The 17,849-nt window shown below is 52.6% G+C and overlaps 1 protein-coding gene across 1 annotated transcript in view; it reads right to left on the reverse strand.

Moving 5' to 3' along the window:
- The window catches only part of LOC144752444 (uncharacterized), a 351,451-nt gene that overhangs the window by 25,355 nt on the left and 308,247 nt on the right, over window positions 1-17,849 (reverse strand). The window contains exons 16-17 of the mRNA XM_078640371.1: window positions 12,092-12,396; window positions 8,330-8,456 (exon numbers count right to left, since the gene is read on the reverse strand). Coding sequence (XP_078496497.1) covers window positions 8,330-8,456; window positions 12,092-12,396 — 432 coding nt within the window. The remainder of the gene's footprint in view (window positions 1-8,329; window positions 8,457-12,091; window positions 12,397-17,849) is intronic.

Consider the following 17,849-nt stretch of genomic DNA (forward strand, 5'->3'; position numbering starts at 1 on the left):
GGTTCGTAAGGCAAGGTTATAAGCGATACAGGAGGTCTCGGACCCGGGGGTCCTCTCACTTCTAGTCTCTGTAGGGAAAGGGGGTAGCGGGACAGTCTTGGTACCGGATCGGTACCGGTGGGGGTACGAGGCGAGCTCACAATCCTCGAGCTGGAGGGTCTGTGGATCGGGCCGCGGCAGCGCCAGCAGGCCGAGATGATAGTCTCACAAAGCAGAGGGCCGCGGCAGCGCCAGCAGGCCAAGTCGATGGTTTCACGAGGCAGAGGGCCGCGGCAGCGCCAGCAGGCCAAGACGATGGTTTCACGAGGCAGAGGGCCGCGGCAGCGCCAGCAGGCCAAGACGATGGTTTCACGAGGCAGAGGGCCGCGGCAGCGCCAGCAGGCCAAGACGATGGTTTCACGAGGCAGAGGGCCGCGGCAGCGCCAGCAGGCCAGTTACGGATGAGTTCTTCTCGGGTCTCTCGACTCCAGGATACAACTCCCGTCCTGGTCTGGCCCTGCCCCAGTTATAGGTCTGGTCCCCTTTGATGTCCGGACCCTCGCGCCTGGGGGGCCGGGGGGTCCGGGATGAGGGAGTCCAGACACCCAGCAGGGGGGTGGAGCCAGCGCTCAGGGCGGCCGGGGGTGATCGACACCTGGCGGAGGAGAGCCGTTGACGATTCCTTCTCCCATTGACCCACCAAGTGGTCACTCTGCTTCCTGGGGGGAGGTTGGTGCCTCGATGTCGGGGCCGGCCGGGCCCAGGTTAGGGTCGAGCTGAGGCCACGCGGCCTCGTGCTGCAGTGCCCCAAGATGGCGGCCGGGTCGATGTTGTGGTGTGGATGGTGACCCGGGCCGGCTGGGTCCGGAGCTGGTGTCTTGTAGTGGAGGGATTGCAGGGTACTTCGGTTGGTCGTGTGGGGACTCTGGCTGGGGATGCAGGGAGAGCCAGGGTCCCGGTCCCATTGCGGGGAGGGGGGCAGCCCGACCATGCGGCCTGTCCAACATGCGTCCCCCCCAGCTGAAGGCGGGGAGAGTCAGCCATCTTCCGGGGGACTCTCCTCGCTGAGGCGGAAAAAGCGTGACAGGCCGTCGGCGTTGGCGTGGTCCTGACCTGGACGATGGTCCACCGTGAAGTCCATCCCCTGCAGGGAGATGGACCAGCGCAACAGCTTCGGGTTCTCCCCCCGCATTTGCATCAGCCATTGCAGGGGTCGGTGGTCTGTTTGCACCCGAAAGTGGGTGCCGAAGAGGTATGGCCGGAGCTTCTTGAGTGCCCAGACTACGGCGAAGGCCTCTCTCTCAATGGTGCTCCAGCGCTGTTCTCGGGGCAAGAGGCGTCGGCTGATGAAGACCACCGGATGGTCGACCCCTTCGGTGTTGAGTTGGGAGAGGACGGCCCCCACACCATGATCGGAGGCGTCCGTCTGCACAATGAACTCCCGGCTGTAGTCGGGAGCCTGGAGCACGGGGGCCGTGCACATGGCGGTCTTTAGTCTCTCGAAGGCCGATTGGCAGTCCGGGGTCCAGTTGACTGTTTTGGGGCTCTTCTTGGAGGTGAGCTCTGTGAGGGGCCCCACGATGCTGCCATAGTCCTTCACGAACCGCCGGTAGTATCCGGTGAGCCCCAGGAAGGCCCGGACCTCCGTTTGGGTCGTAGGGGGCTGCCAGGCCTGGATGGCAGCAATCTTGAGTTGGAGGGGGGCCACCAGCCCGCTTCCCACTTGGTGTCCCAGGTAGGTCACGGACCCTTGGCCAACCTGGCACTTGCTGGCCTTGATGGTGAGCCCGGCTTGCCGGAGGGCGTGTAGAACCTCCCGCAGGTGGCGGAGGTGGTCGATCCACTGGTGGCTGTACACAGCAATGTCGTCCAGGTAGGCGGCGCTGAAGTCTTCCAGGCCCGCCAGTACCTGGTTTACCAGCCGTTGGAACGTTGCCGGGGCGTTTTTCATGCCGAAGGGCATGACTTTAAAGTGGTAGTGCCCGTCTGGGGTAGAGAAGGCGGATCGTTCTTGGGCCCGAGGGGTGAGGCCGATCTGCCAGTAGCCCGCTGTCAGGTCGAAGATGCTCAGGTAGCGGGCGGCCCCCATCCGGTCAATTAACTCGTCGGCCCGGGGGATGGGATGAGCGTCGGTCCGGGTAACTGCATTCAGCCCACGATAGTCCACGCAGAACCGGAGCTCAGGGGCAACGCCTGGGGCAGCTGCCTTGGGAACCAGGACGACTGGGCTTGCCCAGGGGCTGTCTGAGGGTTCGATCACTCCTAGGGTCAGCATTTTGGACACCTCGGTCTGGATGCAGGCTCGTACCCGGTCTGGCACGCGGTACGCCCGGTGCCGAATAGGAGGGCTGTCCCCGGTGTCCACATCGTGGAGGCACCAGGGGGTGACTCCGGGGGTGAGGGAGAACAGGGAGGCGAACTGTCTCAGGAGCCTTTGGCAGTCTTGGCGTTGCTCCGGGGACAGGGCCTCGGAGAGCTGGACCCCTTCCACTGAGCCGTCCTGCTCGAAGGCCCTCAGTAAGTCCGGAAGGGGTTCGGAGTCTTCTTCTGTCCCATTATCGGTAGCCATCAGGAGGCTGAGCTCGGATCGCACAAAATGGGGTTTTAGTCTGTTGGCATGGAGGACCCGTAGGGGGTTCCGGGCAGTCTCCATGTCGATTAAATAGGTGACGGGCCCTTTGCGTACGATTACCTTGAAGGGCCCGGACCATCGGTCTTGGAGTGCACATGGTTCAACCGGGGACATCACCCAGACCTGTTGTCCCGGTTCGAACTCAATGGAGGACGCGTGCTGATCGTACCACCTCTTCATGTCCTCCTGACTGGCCTCGAGGTTGGTTTTGGCGGTGTCTCGGAACCGCCGGGTCTGGTTGCGGAGAGCCAGGAGGTACCTGTAGATGTCCGGGGGAGTTTTCTGGGGAGGCTGCTCCCAACCTTCCTTGACTAGGCTGAGGGGGCCCCGGACGGGGTGCCCGTACAGGAGTTCAAATGGGCTGAAGCCGAGGGACTTCTGCGGGACCTCCCGATAGGCAAACAGGAGGCACGGGAGTAGCACGTCCCACTGGCGTCGAAGGGGTTCTTCTAGACCCATAATCATCCCCTTGAGGGTGCGGTTGAATCTCTCGACCAGTCCGTTTCCTTGCGGGTGATAGGGGGTCGTGAATTTGTATGTGACCCCGCATTGTTGCCAGAGGGACTTCATATATCTGGAGATAAAGTTCGTGCCCCTGTCACTGACGACCTCCCGGGGGAACCCCACCCGGGAGAAGATCCCCATCAGGGCCCGGCCCACCACGGGGGCCGTCACCGTCCGAAGAGGGATGGCTTCGGGATAGCGGGTGGCGTGGTCTACCAGGACCAGGATGAACCGGTGTCCTTGGGCTGTTCGAGGGTCGAGGGGCCCCACAATGTCTATTCCCACTCGTTCAAACGGGGTGGTGACGACAGGAAAGGGTTGTAACGGTGCTTTGATTTTTCGGCCACTTTTTCCGCTGGCCTGGCAGGTGGGGCAGGCCTTGCAGTGGTTGGTGACATCCTTCCGCATGTGGGGCCAGAAAAAATGGGTCACCAGGCGGTCGTAGGTTTTATCCTGCCCCAGGTGTCCGGCAAGGGGGACATCGTGGGCTAAGTTCAGGAGGAAGTCTCGGAAGCGAAGGGGCACCACCAGCACCCGACTGGCCCCTAGTTCGGCAATTTTCTGCTCGCTGTAGAGCAGGTCTTGGTCCCAGTAGATCCAGTGGGCCCCCGAGGTATCCCCGGTGCTCTGGGCCAGGGCTTGCTGCCGGAGTCCTTCGAGAGAGGGACAGGTTTTCTGTTCGGCCCGGAATTGGTCCTGCGTGGGGCCTCCCTCCTGCCGCCATTGTGCCAGGTCAGGGACGTCCCGAAGCTGGGCGGATCCTTCTTCGGTTTGGGTCAATGGACTGGCTTCTGGGGCGGCCTCCTCTGGGATGAGCGCGGGAGGAGGTTCTGGCCACTCGGGCTCTTCTGGGCTGGGGACCGCGCGGGCGGTCATGGACCGGGTCGTGACGCAGACCCATTCGGGGAGGCCGAGCATCCCCAGGTGCTCCCTCCGTTCGACAGCTGCCCAGGGAGAGCTTTCAAGGTCGTTTCCTAGGAGGCAGTCCACGGGGGCATCATCGCGGACAGTTACTTTTAACATCCCTGTTACTCCTCCCCACTCGAAGGGGACGCAGGCCATGTGGCATAGGCTTTCAGAGTTGTCGGCTGACCGGACAGGGCAAAGAATGTTCGGCAAGATTTGGTCGGGAGTGACGAGGTGGCGTCGGACCGCCGTTACACTGGCCCCGGTGTCGCGGAGGGCTTCCGCCCGGCGGCCATTAATGTTGACCCATTGTCCGTACTTCTGTGTATTGGCGGGAAGGGGGGCCCGCGGAATCATGTCTCTCTCCCCTAAGCAGACCAGTGCCATGGCGGCGGGTGCCCATTCCGAGGGGTCGGTCTCGTACTCTTCTTGGTCTTTCGGGATTAGTTCTTCCCCTAGGGCCGCCGCTGCAACTTGGCGGGGGGTAGTGTTCGGATTCTTTGGGCAGTTGGGATCGCTGGCGTAGTGGCCGGGTCGCTGGCACCTGTGGCACGTAATGTTGGTCCGGAAACCGGCCCGGACGGCAGGGCTTCCTCGGCCAACCGGGGTCGAGGGGTTTCTGGGGGGTGACGAGGGGCCGGGGTCTCTACCCCGACCCTGACTTCCTCCTCCCCCTCGGGGGCGATACGGTCTGGATAATTCGCTGGGTACGTTCCGGCCAACTCGGGTGCTTTCCCACCGGTCGGCTTCGACGGCGAGTTGTCGAGGGTCGGTTAGCTTACTGTCCAGGAGGTGTTGCCGGAGCTCTACGAAGCAGTTGTTCGACAGGTGTTCCCATACGATCAGGTCAAAGAGTTGTTCGTAGGTGGTTACTTTGTTGCCCTTGATCCACCCCTCGAAGGCTCGGCTAAAAAAGTTCACGTACTCCACCCAAGTGGTACCCGGAATCCGTTTGCAGTCGCGGAACCGTTGGCGGTACATCTCAGGGGTGAGCCCGTATCGAGTGAGGAGGGCGGCCTTCATGTGGTCGTAGGAGGTCATCAGTTGGTCCGGGAGTTGCAGCAGGGCGTCCCGCCCTTCGTTGACAAACTTCCCCCATAATCCGGCTCCCCAATCGCTTCGGGGAATCCGGTGGGAGGTCATTGCCACCTCATAGGCTTTAAACCACTGCTGTATATCATCGTTCTTGTGGTATTCCCGGATGACATCTTTGGGGATGTGAACCTTGGGTTCGGTCGAGGCCGGCGGGGTCGGTCGTTCGGGGAGCCCGAGGTCTTTATTCTGTTTCTGGATCTCCAGTGCTTTGAGATTGCGCTCATGTTCGTACTCTATTTTCTTTTCCTCTAGCTCTCTCTGTCTTTGCTTGTCTTCTCGCTCTTCCCTGAGCCGTAAGTGTTCCAGGGTTATTTTTTGTTCTGCCAGCTTGAGTTCTCCATCCAAGCGAAGTCGGGCTAGTTCTATTTCGTGGAGTCTGGTTTTTTTCTCTTTCTCGGATCTCTTCCAGGGAGAGACCCGCTCCTTCTTTAGCTGGTGCGGGGCTTGTTTCGGATGTTTGTGTTCGGGGTACGGCCGTACCCGTTTCTGCCCAGGCTTCTAGGGCTCGTTTGAAGTCTTCCTTCGTACTCAGACCCGTGGTTGGGAGACCAAGTTCCATGCAATATTGCTTCAGTTCTCGGTGGTTGTAGTCTTCCAATTTTTCCATCTGGAATTTCTCTGTTGTTCCGCTCTCTGTTGTCATGGTGGTCGTGTGTCGTGGGTCGGGTAACTTTCTGTACGATTATGCGTAGGTTCGGATCCCGTCGCTGGCCACCAATGTTAGACGGGGACCCTGAGGGTCGGCCGGACACTGAGGGAGAGATCCCCGAGGGGGACCGTCACCGGGGATCGTACAGACAAGTTACCTCCCTCCCCACAAACAGGCACCACACCAAGTCGAGTTCAAGGCTTTATATAAGGTTCGTAAGGCAAGGTTATAAGCGATACAGGAGGTCTCGGACCCGGGGGTCCTCTCACGTCTAGTCTCTGTAGGGAAAGGGGGTAGCGGGACAGTCTTGGTACCGGATCGGTACCGGTGGGGGTACGAGGCGAGCTCACAATCCTCGAGCTGGAGGGTCTGTGGATCGGGCCGCGGCAGCGCCAGCAGGCCGAGATGATAGTCTCACAAAGCAGAGGGCCGCGGCAGCGCCAGCAGGCCAAGTCGATGGTTTCACGAGGCAGAGGGCCGCGGCAGCGCCAGCAGGCCAAGACGATGGTTTCACGAGGCAGAGGGCCGCGGCAGCGCCAGCAGGCCAAGACGATGGTTTCACGAGGCAGAGGGCCGCGGCAGCGCCAGCAGGCCAGTTACGGATGAGTTCTTCTCGGGTCTCTCGACTCCAGGATACAACTCCCGTCCTGGTCTGGCCCTGCCCCAGTTATAGGTCTGGTCCCCTTTGATGTCCGGACCCTCGCGCCTGGGGGGCCGGGGGGTCCGGGATGAGGGAGTCCAGACACCCAGCAGGGGGGTGGAGCCAGCGCTCAGGGCGGCCGGGGGTAATCGACACCTGGCGGAGGAGAGCCGTTGACGATTCCTTCTCCCATTGACCCACCAAGTGGTCACTCTGCTTCCTGGGGGGAGGTTGGTGCCTCGATGTCGGGGCCGGCCGGGCCCAGGTTAGGGTCGAGCTGAGGCCACGCGGCCTCGTGCTGCAGTGCCCCAAGATGGCGGCCGGGTCGATGTTGTGGTGTGGATGGTGACCCGGGCCGGCTGGGTCCGGAGCTGGTGTCTTGTAGTGGAGGGATTGCAGGGTACTTCGGTTGGTCGTGTGGGGACTCTGGCTGGGGATGCAGGGAGAGCCAGGGTCCCGGTCCCATTGCGGGGAGGGGGGCAGCCCGACCATGCGGCCTGTCCAACACCTGGTGATAGCTAAAGGCAGTGTGCTTAAATAAATGTTTTCAAATGTTCCTTCACCACCCCCACCCCCCCGACCCCACCCCCTGAACAACAATTTGTTTAATTTATATCATTGCTTACCTGCCATTACTCTGGTCTTAGTACTAGGTTGTACAGTGAATAGTCTTTGGCGCTGTGTCCATCTGAACTCCTGCCCCTCATTTTTATTAATCTGGCAGACCCAGCATGTTTTCTTGTGTCACATGTCATCTGACTCAAAGAATTTGTATATTGCTCCCCAACAGAATGCAGCACTTTGTTAGAACATAGGAATATACCTCAAAGAAGTAATCCTTTTGAGATGAATGGCTGCCAGCCCCATCACTCTAGTACCATTTGGTGGCAGTTTGTTATAGTAGTGGGGCACAAGCCTTTTCACCCACACCCCAGGAGCAGATTGGCTCCTGGTCCTCCCTGGTAAAGTAAGCAGGGGGAGACCAAACCATATACTAAAGAAGTGGCATGCGAACTACTACCGAAGTCTGGACTTGGACCATAAGACTTGGAAGAGCTGGGGACACAAGGATCTACCCAAGGTAAGTACCCAGAAAGCCACAGAGAATGTGTACAGAGTAGAAACACAGCCACGCACTCAATGCAAGTCAAAGGGAAAGTCGCAGTTGCAGTTTTCAAGATAAGGACCCTTTCCAGTGGACTGTGATAACCGATGTGGAAGACATAAGGTTGAAGAGTCACCCCACCCATGGATACTCCAGGAACCTGGATACCTGCACCACGGAAGCCAGGTGCATAGGTGTGAAGTGACGTTGAAAACCGCCGTAGACCACAATGGTGGACTTCGGAAAAGATGCCACTGGCGAAGAAGGTGAAAGAGTCCAGTGGAATTCAAAGATGGAATCTTGAAGAGAGGTACCTTCAAGCAGAAGGGACAGAGTCTATGCCACTCGGAAGTGACCAGGAGGCACGGTGCCTGCCACACGGTGCACAATAGGTGGCCCCTCTGCACCCAACTGGAGGCCGCAGAGGCAAGGGGCCCTGATATGGGTCCTCATACTCGCTCTCCAACAGGCTTTCCATGTCAGAAAGCCTGACATGGAAAGCCTGCCAGAGACAGAGCATCTTAATCCCAAAGGCGGAAAGGCCGCCCTTTGAAATTACGTGCCGGCCTCCTTGAGCCCACCGGAAGTCAGCCGGAATGACTGGCTGGGTTAATTTCTGACCCCCAACATTCTAATGTGGCAGTCGGAAATTAAACTGAGATGTGGCCCTGAAAGCCTCTGACCGATGATCGGAGCATTTCCGGGCTGCATGGTAATCTGCCCATAGGTAGCAGGAGAATGCACAGCATGTGAAAACAGTGCAATTCTGTTTACACTCTACTCATGTCACTAGTACATTTCCCTTAGACTCCACCTTACCAAAAGGAAGTGACAAAGTACTTCTGGACGTCTGGGTGAGGAAACGGCTGGCCATGATCCCCAGGAAGGTCCTCAATTGCCCACTGATCACCTCCATTCTCATCAATTTGCCAGAAATTGAAACTCTCTGAAAACAAAGACACCACAGCATGTTAGAGGACGTGTCACAGTGAACGCAAACAGGGTTCACAGCAGGAGACAACAGGAGAGACAGAACAGCAACATGATGTAGCCATACTCTTGGAAAAAACACTTGTTTTAATATGATTAATAACTCACGCATATCAATGCATGTTGCTCGCATGAAGTGATTCCTCAAAAACAAAGATTGCAAAAGCTGGTCACAAGACACAAACTCCAATCTAGCAGCAAGAATAAAGGTAAATATCATCTACACTATGCCTAAAAGAGTTTAGTGTCGTGATGATGGAGTAATAATACAAGCCAAAGTATATTTCTATTCAAGGGTAAGTGAAATACATGGAACAAGCTGTAGTTTAACATGAGCAGTTTAGGATGGAGATCTCGGCAGATGTTCTAAAGACAGCCAAGGAATCACTTGCAGCTCAAATTTCAGCATATATCCAACAGCCGCGGTCTGTGCAGGTACCAGCGGTGGGGCCGCATTGGTGGGGATTTCAAGGGACGTTGCCGCAGGGAACATTTAAAAAAAATGTATTTTCCCTCAGCATTGTCCTTCAATATCCCCCCAACGTGCCCCACCGCTGTTACCTGTAAGGACCGGGGCTGATATCCAACACAGAACAAGCTGCCTACTTGCTTAGAATAGAGAGTGATCCTAGTAGCTGAAACTTAACTTTATAGCAAGAAACCAACGAGAAACAGTTTACACATCGCGTCACAAATGGACAAACGAGAACTGAAGAGATTTGTCTATGATTATCAAATGAGCCAAGGGGTTTTGGTCTTTCTACTGGTTGGAATGCTAGTGAGTCTCAAACCACTAGGTTTTGGTCTGCCTCATACCTTTGCATGATTTTTTGTTTATGGGGGGTAACCATAGAGAATGCCAGGAAATTGCAATCATAAGTAAAGAATTGAGACAGTCAATTATTGGGAATGTGAACAAGAAAGCTATCCCTTTAGCATTTTACATGGGAGTAAAATCCTACTTTCTTTCCTCTGTTTATCTCCAGAAATTAATCTCAGTCCCACATAGCCTTCCTCAGGATAGCCAGGAAAAGCACTACACGTGTGATGGCAACAACTTGATGGGCAAGGTGTTTCTAGCCCATCATAGTGTCCCGCATCCAATTAATTATTTTTCGAATTGCCAAAAAGCTGTGGGGTTTCTACACCGTCACAGTGGGTAAAATAAAGTAACATGACTTTCTCACATGCCCAAGGTTGTATATTGGAATGTAGTGCGCGAATAATACACATGAGGTAATGAAAACATGGAGTTTGAGGTGTGGAGAGCTTAGACACTTACAAAATACAAAAGGCAAACTTGCATATTGAAAATAAAGAAAATGCTTTTAAACATAAAATAATTCAGTGGCTACTCTGTTGCCCTGGAGGATATTAAAGCAACATTGTAGTAAAGATTGCATTTGGAAAACAAACAGAGTGTATTTCCATGGTGAAAAAACAAGAAATGCTGTTAAACATTAAATAAGTTCATAGGTACAGTGTCACCCTGGGAGATCTAAAAGCACCGTTGTTAGGATAAAGATGGCGTTTGGAAAATGATCTACGTGCGTTTAAACATTAAATAAGTCAGTCGCTGCAGTATCACACCAGAGCTTTCAGCCATTAAATAAACCCTGGCTACAGTGTTAGCAAGGAGAAGAGGAGCAGCAGATAAAAAAGCATGCAGTGCCACAAAGTGCTTTTTGTGGCAACAGTGTTAGTGCGAAGAGGCGCTGCAGAGAAAAACATGCATTTGCACAAACTGCTTTAATAAAAAGGTAAAATCAACTTTGAAAGGAATGAAATGCTTTTAAGCATTAAATATTTCCTTGCTACAGGGTAGCTTTGGAAGCTATAAACGCAACGTTGTAGTAAAGAGTGCATCTGGAAAACAAACAAAGGGGCAGATTTACAAGCCCCCTGCGCCACCTGTACACCACTTTTCGTGACGTACTGGTGGCGCAGGGGGCTCCTCCATATTTACAAGGAAAGGAAAAGCCACCCTGCGTGACTTTTCCTCTCCTTGTAAATATGGCCCCTTCACACGCAGCACTTTGCGCTGAAGGGGCATTCCATGGGTGTTGCTGTGGGTGTTCCCACGCAACACCCATGGAACAAGACACATCTCCAGATTTACGAGAAATCGTAAATTTGGAGATGCGTCTGAATGCTATGCCACCCTAGAGGTGGCGTAGCAAGGCACAACGAGGAGAAATGTTTTTATTTCTCCTCGTTTTTTCCTCTTTCAATGCGTGCTGCATTCTACAGCATGCATTGAAAGAGGAAAAAGCCTTTAGTGATTGTTTTTGTGCAGGAAGGTGCCCCTTCCTGCATAAAAACAATCTCCCCACGAAGCAGGCATCCTTGCACCATGGTGCAAGGGTACCTGAGACAGCGCTTGGCAGCTGTTTGTGCGCCAGTGCAGGGGAGAGCACAGGAATGCGACATATTCTTGTAAATATGTCGCATTCTTGGGCTCTGAAAGTGCCGCAGCGTGGCGCAGCCAAAGGGCTTGCGGTGCCGCGCTGCAGCACATTCTTGTAGATCTGCCCAAAAGTGCTTTTTAAAATTAAATGAGTCAGTCGCCGCAGTACTGCCCTTGATCTTTCAAAAAAACATTCAGCTGTAGTGTCAAAGTGCTTCAATCTGAGTCTGAGCAGAGGAAGGACACTAGTAAAGACATTAATCAGTAGTTGGTGCATAAGCCATCAAAACGACAAACAAGAAGAGAGAAAGTTAGTGCCATGGTGATTGCAAGGTGTACACTTGGTGAATGAGGGAGTGCAGCGTGCAAGTGAGGAGTGAAGGGTGCAAGTGGGTATATCAGGGTGCAAGGGGAGAGCGATCAGGATAAAAGAGGGAGTGCAGAGTTCAAATTATAGGTGCAAGAGGAGGCAAACTTCCCTTCATGCACAGAACGGTGTAGTACAGGCTACAATCTTGCATTTTGCTCTTCACAAACTGGTTTTAAGCGGGCAGAGGCAAGCGTATAATTTTTTTGCACCCTTTGCCTTCCAACTACCTTTTTCAAAATCTTTGCCTTATATTCAGCAGCGCCTGTGCACGTAAGAGTGATGGGGCTTGGGGGTGGGGTTGGATTTCTACAGACAACCACGAAGGAAAATAAAATATTTATTTAACTTTCCCTTGTGGTCGTCTGTCGAATTCCCCCCCAATCTTGCCCACCGCTCTTACCTGCTTGTAGTACTCTTTTTCTCACTTCCTAACCAGTATATGAACATAAAATATGGCTTATGGCATTTCTCCGTTGATTCCCCAAGTCTGGCTTAGGTTTTTTGGCCAACTTGCTTCCTAATTCTTTTTTAATTGTTCACTAAACTGTTTATCTATGGAATGTACTATGTCACACAAGTACATAGTATTTGTTATAGTAAGTGCAGTGCAATAGACTAACCTCTCATCTTTCTTTGGTTCAAATTCTGGATGACAACACTTTATCTTTCTGAAAAGCCATGTTATCTTGATACCCCAAAAACCTCAAGAAGAAACAAACACTTTGTGTAAATATAAATGTAAATGATATTTTACCAAGCCCTCCCTCATCCCATTCTTCTCTGGAGAGACCTGGCCCACTTTAAGGACACCAACCTTCTCCACAGGGATTCCGTATTAAATTTTTCTTCAGCTTGAAGAGGATGTAAAACTTCTTCCAGTCATCAGGATTCTGTATGACCCATTTGGGAAGAAACCCTTCCAACTTGCACTTCCTTTTCCAAAGAGTGGATAGGCCAATCATGTCCCTCCAGTTGCAGCAAACCAGTTTGCAGCAACGGATCAGGTCCATGCCGGGAACACGGGACAGCACCTCCATCAGCACATCTTCAGGAAGATCGTTGATACTGTTCATTGTGGGGGCTGCTGGAATATCTCTCACAGGAGTCCCGGGAGCGACTCAGTCTGGAAAATGAAGAAAATTAACAATGTCAGCCCAGGGGTTTCCGCTGCGTCAACCGCAGTCCTCTCCTGTTTTCTGAATTTCATCCTTTCATCATTACTTATTATTCGAGGGAAAAAACAGAGCAAGGTTGAAGAAACTAGAGTCTAGTCTAGAAGGGAACCCTAAGAGATCTTTTGTATACCACGTATGTCTAAAAACATCGCTGTGATGCCGTCACTAAATATAATCTTTTTTTCCTACAAAAAAAGTGCATTAGCACTGGCCACATCATAGTGCTTTTTAAAATTATTTTTAGCCCTGCTGCACATCAGCTGCACTGTGGTACAGTACGGCTGCACATCATTGCAGGATCCAATAGCTCTCATAGGCAAGACCTATTGGCTTTGCAAATGCTTGTTTAATTTTCAAATGAACAAACAGCTTCCTCAGAGAGATGCCCTGAGGAGTGGGGTGAGATATGAGGGCTTGCTTTTTATGGGCCATCATTACCCCTAGTGCAACAGGTGCAGTCACTCTGGAGCCAGGAGTGTGGGGGCCGCTGCATTCCATTTATCGCTGTTTTAATACAGAAAAGGGAACTATGGGACCCATCTTCCTTGCTAGCATTAGAGCAAGGGTCAGCCATGCTGTGCGGGGTGCAGCGCCTAATCAATAGGGGGTGAGATGTGGGGCTTTTTTCCCCTTTTTTAAGGGGCGCCCAGCCTCCACGGATCCTCAGGCCTAGGATTGACGGCCCAGTGGAGTGGACAGAGGAGGCAAGGCTACATATACCATTAGTGCAGCAGGTGCAGTGGCACCAGGGTCCGGCGGTTTAAGCTGCCAACTAAGCCCCGATTATGGTTGTATTGCTATTATCCATTCTTGCTTGCATTAGGGCCCAGTGCACCCTTGCTGTGCCAGTGTTGCTTGCAATGGACAAAGAAAAGGGAAAACTGAAGAAGAGGAGACACCTTAGCTTGGGCTCAGACAGATGGTGGGGAGGGGGTAGGGCAAGATAGGGGCCATGTTTTTAACAACAGGCAGACAGAGCCACTTCACAAGGTAGTAGATATCACTGGTGAAGCAGGTGCAGTGGCACTGGGGCTCAGGGATGTGAGAGGCCCACTATATCACAGCTATTACTGTCTTAGTTTAAAAATGGGGCATGAGGTTTAATTTTCCTTGCTATCATTAGGGCCGGAGGGGCCCTTGCTGCACAGAAGGGGGCAACATGTGGCAGCTAATTAATTTCTGGAAGGGGCAGAGCACCTGTTTCAAGTTTGGCGTCATGATAACCACGAATGGTGGGGAAAGGGTGAAACAGGCATAGGTGACAGTCTGCTCTTCAGAGCCACACCCGTCACTAGCGAAACAGGTGCAGCTGTATTGGGACCCAGGATTGTGAGGGGCTCACTTACACGGAGAAGTCTTTTTTAGTCAGTTTCTTGTTAATTCATTTTCTCCTTTATAAGTGCCACATTTAATATGGATTATTTATGAACTACTAAAAATACCACCCTTGAAATGATCTCAAACTCCACCCCTTACACTCAGCCCTGCCACTACCACTCCCGCAATCCTTGCCATAAAGTTGTTGAAGTTGGCCCAACTTCAAAACATTTTGCTTAGTGGGGCTCAGAGGCAAAAGCTTTAACGAAATCTGCTCTAAATGGTGCAGGAAGTGATCAGCAGCACTGATTCTGTCCCTAGACCCCGGGATCGCTCTGTTCCGGGAAATGACAGACGATTTCCCTATTTCCATGAAATGCCCTAGGCCTGACCAATGCCAACGTTGAAAGATGAGTACAGAAAGGCAGCCTGACCTGTCTCCCCTGCTGCGGCTATCTCCCGCTGCCTCCGGTTCCTGTCTGTGTGTGGCTTCTTCGCAGCACTGAAACATCCTTGTACGCTCACATGACTGACGGTGTGTCAGAGACGGCGCTGCCAATGTAAATACCAGGGTTTCACAAATGCAGTCTTCTGCATTGTCAGTGGGCCGCCTATGCAGTAGTGTTTGTTATTTTAAATGCCTTCTCTCTCTGTGGCACCCAAAAGACTCGTAATAAATGTCTACCGAATCAGGCAGCACTGCCAAATATGAGTACAGTCTGCCACCTACCGGCAAACTGGGGTTTCTTTTTCCATAAAGTCTGTGTTATCAGCGTTGGCTCAAACGAAGCAAGTGCAGTGATCACGAGGCATGGGGATCTGAGCCCCCCCCCTCCCCCCAGGATCCACATTATAGTTGTTTTAAGTACCAAGCCAGGGGAGTTTTTGGGGGACCAGTTGAAGGGATTTGCTTGCATTAGGGCCCATGGGCCCCATGATACGCCATTGCTTTAAGCGCCCCCTGTTAACTCCCCGCTGTTACTTCAGCATTAACAGACCAAAGGAGCATTGGGCGAACAAAGTTGGAGCTGAAGACAACAACACCACAGTTGAATTATAATTTAAATTTAATTTGCATTTATATAGCGCCTACTACCCCTGATGGGGCATTGAAGCGCTTGACGGGCAGCAGACTACCCAGGAGTTATTGGTCAGTCCATTAGTTATTGGTATTAGTTTTGCTAACTGAAGGAGACATCTCTATGCATCAGTTTCGTTGTGATAATTAGTGACTTAGTTGTGATCATTAGAGGGGGCTATGTCAGAAGCAAATGATTGCTTGAATTGATAGATATTGTTATGGTTTCCAAAAAGAGTTTAAGACAGACATGCATGAGATTTGCGACAGAAGAGGCAGGTAGAAGGGAACCTAAGGTGCATTACAAAAGCATAAGGGATGGAAGTAAGTAAAAGTTTCATGGAATGGCAATTTTTCATGCAGGATTTTAAGAAATATTGCATGTAGAGATTTTTTACATACAATCTGTGAATGGAAACACGTTGAAACAAATTTAAAGTATGCTCTAAAGGAATGTAGCTTTTAGCATCTTTCTAGAGGTACTTAGGAGCAGGGACATTTTAAGGATATTTGGGGGCCGTGGACCATACATATATATTCTAAAGCTTAGATAGAGCGCGCTGGAGGTATGTTGGGGTAAGCTGGTCAGAGGCTTAAGGCTCGGCACGTATTTGCACAGCAGTCTCCCAGTGAGCTCCCCTGATACCCAGCCCTTCACTTTTTAATTGTGTGTTTTCTGGCGATCATTTTTTAAAATTGAATTTTACCTGCCTCATTGCTACTTTGCACTTTCTCCTCGCTTTGGGCACCCCTCAGCTTCCTGCGCATTCCGCCTGCGCCCCGGTCCACCACGGGGCTCTCCCGATTGTTGTGGAGGGTGCAGGCTCACGCAGGACGACAGTCTCTCTTCCAGCACAGTCGGGGGCGGAGCACCGCGATCAGGCAGTCCCGCTACCCTTAACTAGGGAGGTGTCCTCATTCTCTCTGTGGCAGCGCGCTGGAGGTACGTTGGGGTAAGCTGGTCAGAGGCTTAAGGCTCGGCACGTATTTGCACAGCAGTCTTTGGTTCACAAAAGACCTTAAGGACAGAAAACTCGCACTGCGCCAACTGGAGCGCAAGTGGAGGCTTCACAACTGCCCCCTTAAAAAAACGTCATTCCTTACGGCCCTACAGGACTATAAAGCAGCCATTCTCTTGGCCAAATCTGCATATTTCTCTGCAAAAATACATAGCTCAAACTGTAAATCTAAAACCATTTTTTCCATCGTGGATGAGCTGGTAAAACCTGACCGTGTCACTGCTAAATCCCTCCCATCACAATCCCTCTGTGTCTCCCTCAATGGCTATTTTATTGAAAAGATAACCACAATTAAAACTAGCATCCCCAGTGTTGCCGCCACGCCGAATTCCACGGTGACCTCTCCCAACCCCGCCCAGCATCTCAAGTTCCCCACGCTCACCGAAGAAACTTTCTTCTCTCTTCTTAGGAAAATCAATTCTGGCTCCCCCCAGGATAGCTGCCCCCCCCCATATTAGTCGGGAGATCTTTCTTAACATTCCTATGCCCCCCCTTTTTCTTTTGAACTCCCTCTTCTCTGGGGTGGTCCCTCTCTCCTTCAAAACAGCTGTGGTTTCACCCATCCTTAAAAAACCTGGAGCAGACCCCGCACTCTCTCTAACTTCCACCCAATCTCCCTCCTCCCCTACTTGGGTAAAGTCCTGGAGGCCTTTGTGGTTAACTGTCTGAGCACCTTCATTGAATCTACCCACTTTCTTGATCCTCATCAAGCTGGTTTCAGGCCTTAGCATTCCACTGAATCAATTGCCATGGCCGTCCACGAAGAGCTAAGAAAGGGGGCGGACCAGAACATCTCTCAGGCATTGGTGCTCCTGGATTTGTCGGCGGCATTCGACACCGTTGACCATACTATCCTCCTCGAACGTGTCGAGCACGCCGGCATCCGGGGGCTACCACTGAGATGGATCACCTCCTTCGTCCAGGATCGAGTCCAGGCAGTTTCCCTCCCCCCCCTTTTCCTCTGTGGGAAAGCGTCTCACCTGTGGAGTCCCGCAGGGCTCCTCGCTCTCACCACTTCTCTTCAATCTTTACATCCGTCCCCTAATCTCGGAGCTTCAGCAAAAATCTGTGACCGTCTTTAATTACGCTGACGATCTTCAGCTCATCTTTAACATCGACCCCTCCTCGTCTTCCATCCAAAACGTCCACTCCGTCATGACCTTCATCAGCTCTTGGATGAACTTAAATCAGCTTAAACTCAACCCCGACAAGACCAAGCTAGTCCTCACTGGTCCCCATAGCAACCCCTGTAATTCCTCCTTTTGGCCCCTCTCACTTGGCCCCTCTCCCTCCCCTGTTGACTCTGTCAAGAGCTTAGGCATCATCATTTGCAAGGACCTCTCCATGAGGGCTCAAATCAACTCAGTTGTATCCGTCTGCTTCTTCCATCTGGGTCGCATCCGGAAAATTAGCAGACTCCTCTCCCACGAAGTTCTTGTTCAGGTCACTCTGGGACTAGTCTTGTCTCACATTGACTATGCGAACTCCCTATATGTGGGCATACCGGTTTATCAATCCCAACGCCTCCAACTCATCCAGAATCAGGCAGCCAGGCTGATTTATGGCCAACCAAGATCTAGTCCCACCAAGCCCCTCCTTAAGAACCTTCATTGGCTCCCCGTAGCCCAGCGCAGCCTCTTCAAACTTGGCTGCCTGATTCACAGAGCCCTCTCCTCTCAGGGGCCTTCTTTCATTTCTTCCCTCTTACATCGTTATGTTCCCCAACATGCTTTACGCTCCTCCAACTCCAACCTTCTGACCTCCTGCTCCTTCAGACGTAAGAAACATGGAGGCCTGAGATTCTCTGCCCAGGCTCCACTCCTTTGGAACTCCCTCCCCCCAGCACTCCGCCTTCTTCCCTCCTACGCGCACTTCAGAAAATCACTTAAAACTTGGCTCTTCTCGTTAGCTCACAACTAGTTTTGCCCCGCCATGTACCTTTCAGCCCTCCCACTCCAGCGCCAAGAAACCGTAGGTGTACGT

The sequence above is a fragment of the Lissotriton helveticus genome, chromosome 5_1 (genome assembly GCF_964261635.1).
Source record: "Lissotriton helveticus chromosome 5_1, aLisHel1.1, whole genome shotgun sequence".
Classification (NCBI taxonomy): domain Eukaryota; kingdom Metazoa; phylum Chordata; class Amphibia; order Caudata; family Salamandridae; genus Lissotriton; species Lissotriton helveticus.